Here is a 4,648-nt window from a genome sequence, read left to right as displayed (position 1 = left end):
GTACAACAAAAGGAAGACGCCCTAGTCAAACTGCTACTCTCAAGGTCTGAGAAGAGGAGTCACTGGAAGAACCAATTCTAAGCTTCAAGGAAATTTGAAAGGCATACTCAAATACTCCTGATTAAGCCCCATGAACACCTGTATCAATCAGGTAACAGAAATATTAGAATGTTTAACCTTCTTGTTGGCCATGATCTCTTGGTGTTAACTCATGTGGCAAAACTGTTTAAAACATTACTATTCTTCTGATACTATTTCAATGTTCCAGGCTACAGTCAGTTTTCTGTGTTGAAATACAAACAAGCAAATATTAGTAATGTAAAAGCATTCTGTTGAATGGTCTGTTATTCTATCATGTTATCAGATTCAAAACAAAACTTGAAGTGTTGCGAATTTTTTAAAAGTTTATTTCCTGGCCCCCAAACCTACAGGGCGTAACTAAAGTTTATGCTATAGTAAAGATAAACCACCACAGAAATATAACTTAAAGCAATGTGCATACAACAGTTAGTCATAGAATGTTTTATTTTTAAACTTGCTGTTCAAACTTTCAAAAACAACACGTGGCAAAGAAACTACAGTTAACACACAACACCTGCCATAATTCTAGCTCTGAACTGCCTTTTCTATATGGTGTGATATGTAACAATTTCAGTTTCTTACATTCATGGTATTTTTAAAGGCAGCAATGTTAATTTTCTACTTTGAAATGATTCTGTTAACATTATGAAATTGCTTAAAACCTTCTCCTTTTAGTATTCTATTGTTACCCAATTAGTGGCATAATTCAACATATTAGTTGTTGAGAGGTACACTGTACTTAATAAATCAACTCCCAACTCCATGTTACATTGAACTTCAACCTAAAGCAAGCATTTTCTTAAATCAGTATACTCAGCTACTTTTCTCAAAAATATTTCCATTCTGAAATAAGTTTTTTTGTAAGATACAATAATTTTCTCTTTTTATTCCTAACAGAACTCATGCTGTACTTTTTTCCCTCAAAATATATTTGATATACTCTGTGCAAAATGTTAAGTTCTGTATAGGTATGTACCTTATTTTGAAAAAGTTTATAAAATATAGTTTCTAAAAACAACCTCAACATTAGACAATAGAGGAAGAAACAAAGCCTAATTTTTCACGAGAAACTAAGTATGTTCTTAAAGCTCCAGTAATACATTCCTTGAAAAGACCCAGAATGCACTTTGGTCATTATTAAACATTAGAACATAGGCAAATAAAACAGAATGCTGTCTGCTGTTTCCTATACAAAAAAAACCAAACCAAAACAAAACAAAACCAAAAAACAAACAAAAAACAGACTACACAATGAGGTTGAACTGAAGCTGGTCAAAGGAATGGTAAGAGCAAAGTTGTATCACGTGGCTCTGTTCTCTATACATTCCCGATTTTAAGATTATGATTTGGGAATTAGAACTGCACCAATCAAATAAATTATTTGCAATGAATTATTTTGAATTCTTTAAAATATGCAAAAAATATGAAGATATTCAATATGACTTTGCACCAAGAAAATTCTAGATTGTTTCAAATAAATCCTTTGTTTTAAAAACCAGATGTTTGGCTTTAAAAATAAATCACAAAACCCTTTTTAATGTCCATGTAATTCCTAAAACACTACTGATTGTACATATATAACAACTTAAAATCAAAGTCCAATGTAAGAGACTATCATATTTGGCCTATTTACCTAGCATGCCAACATGATAAGTTCTCACTGGATACTTGACAAATAATTGAAGGGGAGAGAAGTTAACGTCCCATGTTTAAAAGCATCTAAAATAGCCCTTATATAATGGAGCTGGGGGAGGGGGTGCACCAGATTAAATTTAGAGGCTAGAATTGGAAGGCTGAAGCTGTCTTTTCAGAAAAATTGGAAATTTTATAACTAGAGATCAGATAAGTATTTTACTGGTTCTTAACTTTATTCTTAAGTTGTGTACTAAAGTGTGGTATGAATAGCATACGCTATAGTGTACCATGGGAGGAAATTCTTTTACTTGAGTAAACATAACGTACTTTAGTAATAGCAATAGGCACTTCACTTGTGAGATGAGTATGTACCTCACTCAAAAGGATACCATATTATGCCCTAGTACACTGTAACATAGCCCATATAAAGATACACATTAAAAGTAACAATTTTAAAAAGTGCACATTGTGAGCATGCACAGTTGGAGCTGTGCAAACAGCTCAGTGTTTCAAATAAATACAATTATTACTAATTAATTTTTATCAAAATATCTTACAGTATGGTAACCATTTACAATTATTGCTCCATTAAGAGTTTTATCATCAAAGAGCACTTGTTGACCTGTTACAATAATACCATATGTATTAATACTGAAGGGTGCTTTAAATGCAGCTTAATCAGTTTAGATCCCAGCATTGCTCTGAAATATGTCAAGAGAGCTCCTGAGTGGACCTTGATGTACCAAAGAAAATGCTGTATGTGTTTGAGTCCAATGCACTATTCCAGAGTTAAAGAAGTTTTCCTCGGGTAAGGCAAGCTCTGGCATTGATGGAGAAACAGTGCTCAGCAATGGCTTCTATTTTCAAAAGTTCTTTGTCAGTAATTTATGAACAATTACCAGGATCTCAAGTATCTGGATATCAGTTCTGCCACCCTTTCAACAACTAAGAATGTCAATGCTTAAAAATAAAATAGAAAGACTAAAATAAATGTTACAAAAAAACAGTGAAAATAAATATAAGAATTGCACAAGACAGTCTGATGTAAACACTTCAGTTTCCCAGCAGACTCCTGAGGCAGAGCCAGCGACTGCCTCCAGGCAGCTAAGTCAGCACTCATTCTAGAGAAGAGGGCTACATCTTTCCTCTCCGTTATGATTTAATCTTCCATAGCTAGAGAAAAAATAATACAAGTAATGATCATCAGAGGCAGGTTCAGTAAAGAAACCAAAATTCTACCACACAGTATCCTGAAATTCCATTTACAAGCATAGCTTGGAATATTTTAACTCCTTCATCCTTTTCTTTTTAGGAACTTACCTTAAACAAAGAGGTAAAAATCACATTTCTCATTTTATTTTACTGAGAAATGGCAATATATACATAATATTTATTTAATATGATCTTTCTACCCTTTCCGCATGTACCATTGTGTATGTATTAGAAGATGTATGCATTACTATATAAATAAGTTCTTGGCCAACAAAGGAATATGGCTTTTTTTTTAAATCATCAAAATTAGCTTCAATTTATAAGATGAAAAACAAATACTTCCTTCCACGTGTCCTAGATGAGAGAGTCCTACCTATAAAGAATTCTATTCCACATCAGGATTGCAATCAGAATCAGAGGCCATGACTATAGTCATTCCCTGAATTTCAATGTGAAAGCACTGTTACTAATTGCATACAGACCAGCCAAAATGACTCTACTACTAGGACTGTGAAATCTCAAAAGAATGATAGGCTAAATTAAGCATCACAAAAATATCAAAGTATTAAGAGACAAAGCACACTTGCAGACTCCTACCTTTAAATTAAATCCAAGCAAGTCACTGATAACACCAGAAACAGCCGACAGGATGACCACCTGGGTGATGTTGTACAGCAGCGGGTTCATGGTGAGTCCATACAACCTAAAGGGACTGTCCAATTCCTAGCAGAGGAAGTAAAACCATTAGACAAGTTTTCAGTTAAACTAAATCCCCAATATACAATGGAGATTTTTAAAGTCACTGTTACAAAAGTTATAAATTATGGACACGTAGAAAGGATAAACTTTCTAACAGCTAAACTTGAAATAAGTAAATTTTAATAGTAGGTTTAACTGTTTTTCTGGAAAAGTGACTTTCTTTAAAATAATTCTATAAATTTTCAAGCTCCAATTTCTGTTCCAAATGAACAGCTAGTAAAGCACTGGTCTACTACTATAAGGAGAATGGGGAGCATGTTCTGGGCTAAGAGCTGCAGCAAAAACTAACAAGAACACTACCTTTTGTAGAATTAGAAGCATAATTACCCAGGTTTTCTGATACTATAATACATGCTCAAATGTAATTTGGAAGCAACTTGGATAATGAGGACAGTCAGATATAAGTAGCTTCTACAGAGACTAAGACAATATCACAGCACAGGCCACAGTGTATCAATATCAATTCCTCTCTTACCTTTAATAGTTTAGTAGCCAGTTTTAAAACATTATTCACTAGTGTCAGTTCCTCCTTTTTGTTAGGTTTTTTCTCCATTTTCAAGTAGAGGTTTATCTTTTATTTAAAAGAAAAAAAAAAGTGGGCAAAATTATTTAAAACTACAACATAGACGCTTTTCTTTTTCAGTGTTGGGGATTGAACTCAGAGCTTCATGTATGCTAGGCAGGCATTCTACCAGCAAGTTATATCCCCAGTCCACAAACACACGCTTTAAAAGAGATCTGAAAGAAAGGGAAAGAAGGAGCTCAAGAGAGGTAGGACCAGAGGAAAAGGGTATTATTAAGGGAGAAAGGGAGGAAATGGGAGCACCTTAAGTGGGAAAACCATGATGGAGGGGTGAGACAATGTGAGAGATAAACAATGCCTAGCTAGTTTTGAAAACCAGAGGGAACCATATTACTCCTACAACCTACTGACAAATTATACATAGCAGATCAAGAAATG

At 33.9% G+C, this 4,648-nt stretch overlaps 1 protein-coding gene across 2 annotated transcripts in view; it reads right to left on the bottom strand.

The window, feature by feature from the left end:
* Positions 1 to 1,152: 1,152 nt before the first annotated feature.
* Phtf2 (putative homeodomain transcription factor 2) overlaps positions 1,153 to 4,648 on the bottom strand; it is a 139,284-nt gene continuing 135,788 nt past the window's right edge. For both annotated transcript variants that reach the window (XM_008830781.3, XM_029562365.1), the window contains 3 exons: positions 4,163 to 4,258; positions 3,526 to 3,651; positions 1,153 to 2,889 (listed from right to left, as the gene is read on the bottom strand). In XM_008830781.3, the coding sequence (XP_008829003.1) occupies positions 2,869 to 2,889; positions 3,526 to 3,651; positions 4,163 to 4,258 (243 nt within the window). In that variant the 3' untranslated portion in view covers positions 1,153 to 2,868. The remainder of the gene's footprint in view (positions 2,890 to 3,525; positions 3,652 to 4,162; positions 4,259 to 4,648) is intronic.

This window comes from Nannospalax galili, unplaced genomic scaffold (genome assembly GCF_000622305.1).
Source record: "Nannospalax galili isolate Female #2095 unplaced genomic scaffold, S.galili_v1.0 scaffold312, whole genome shotgun sequence".
NCBI classification, from domain to species: Eukaryota; Metazoa; Chordata; class Mammalia; order Rodentia; family Spalacidae; genus Nannospalax; species Nannospalax galili.
This window is presented reverse-complemented; position numbering and strand designations above follow the sequence as displayed.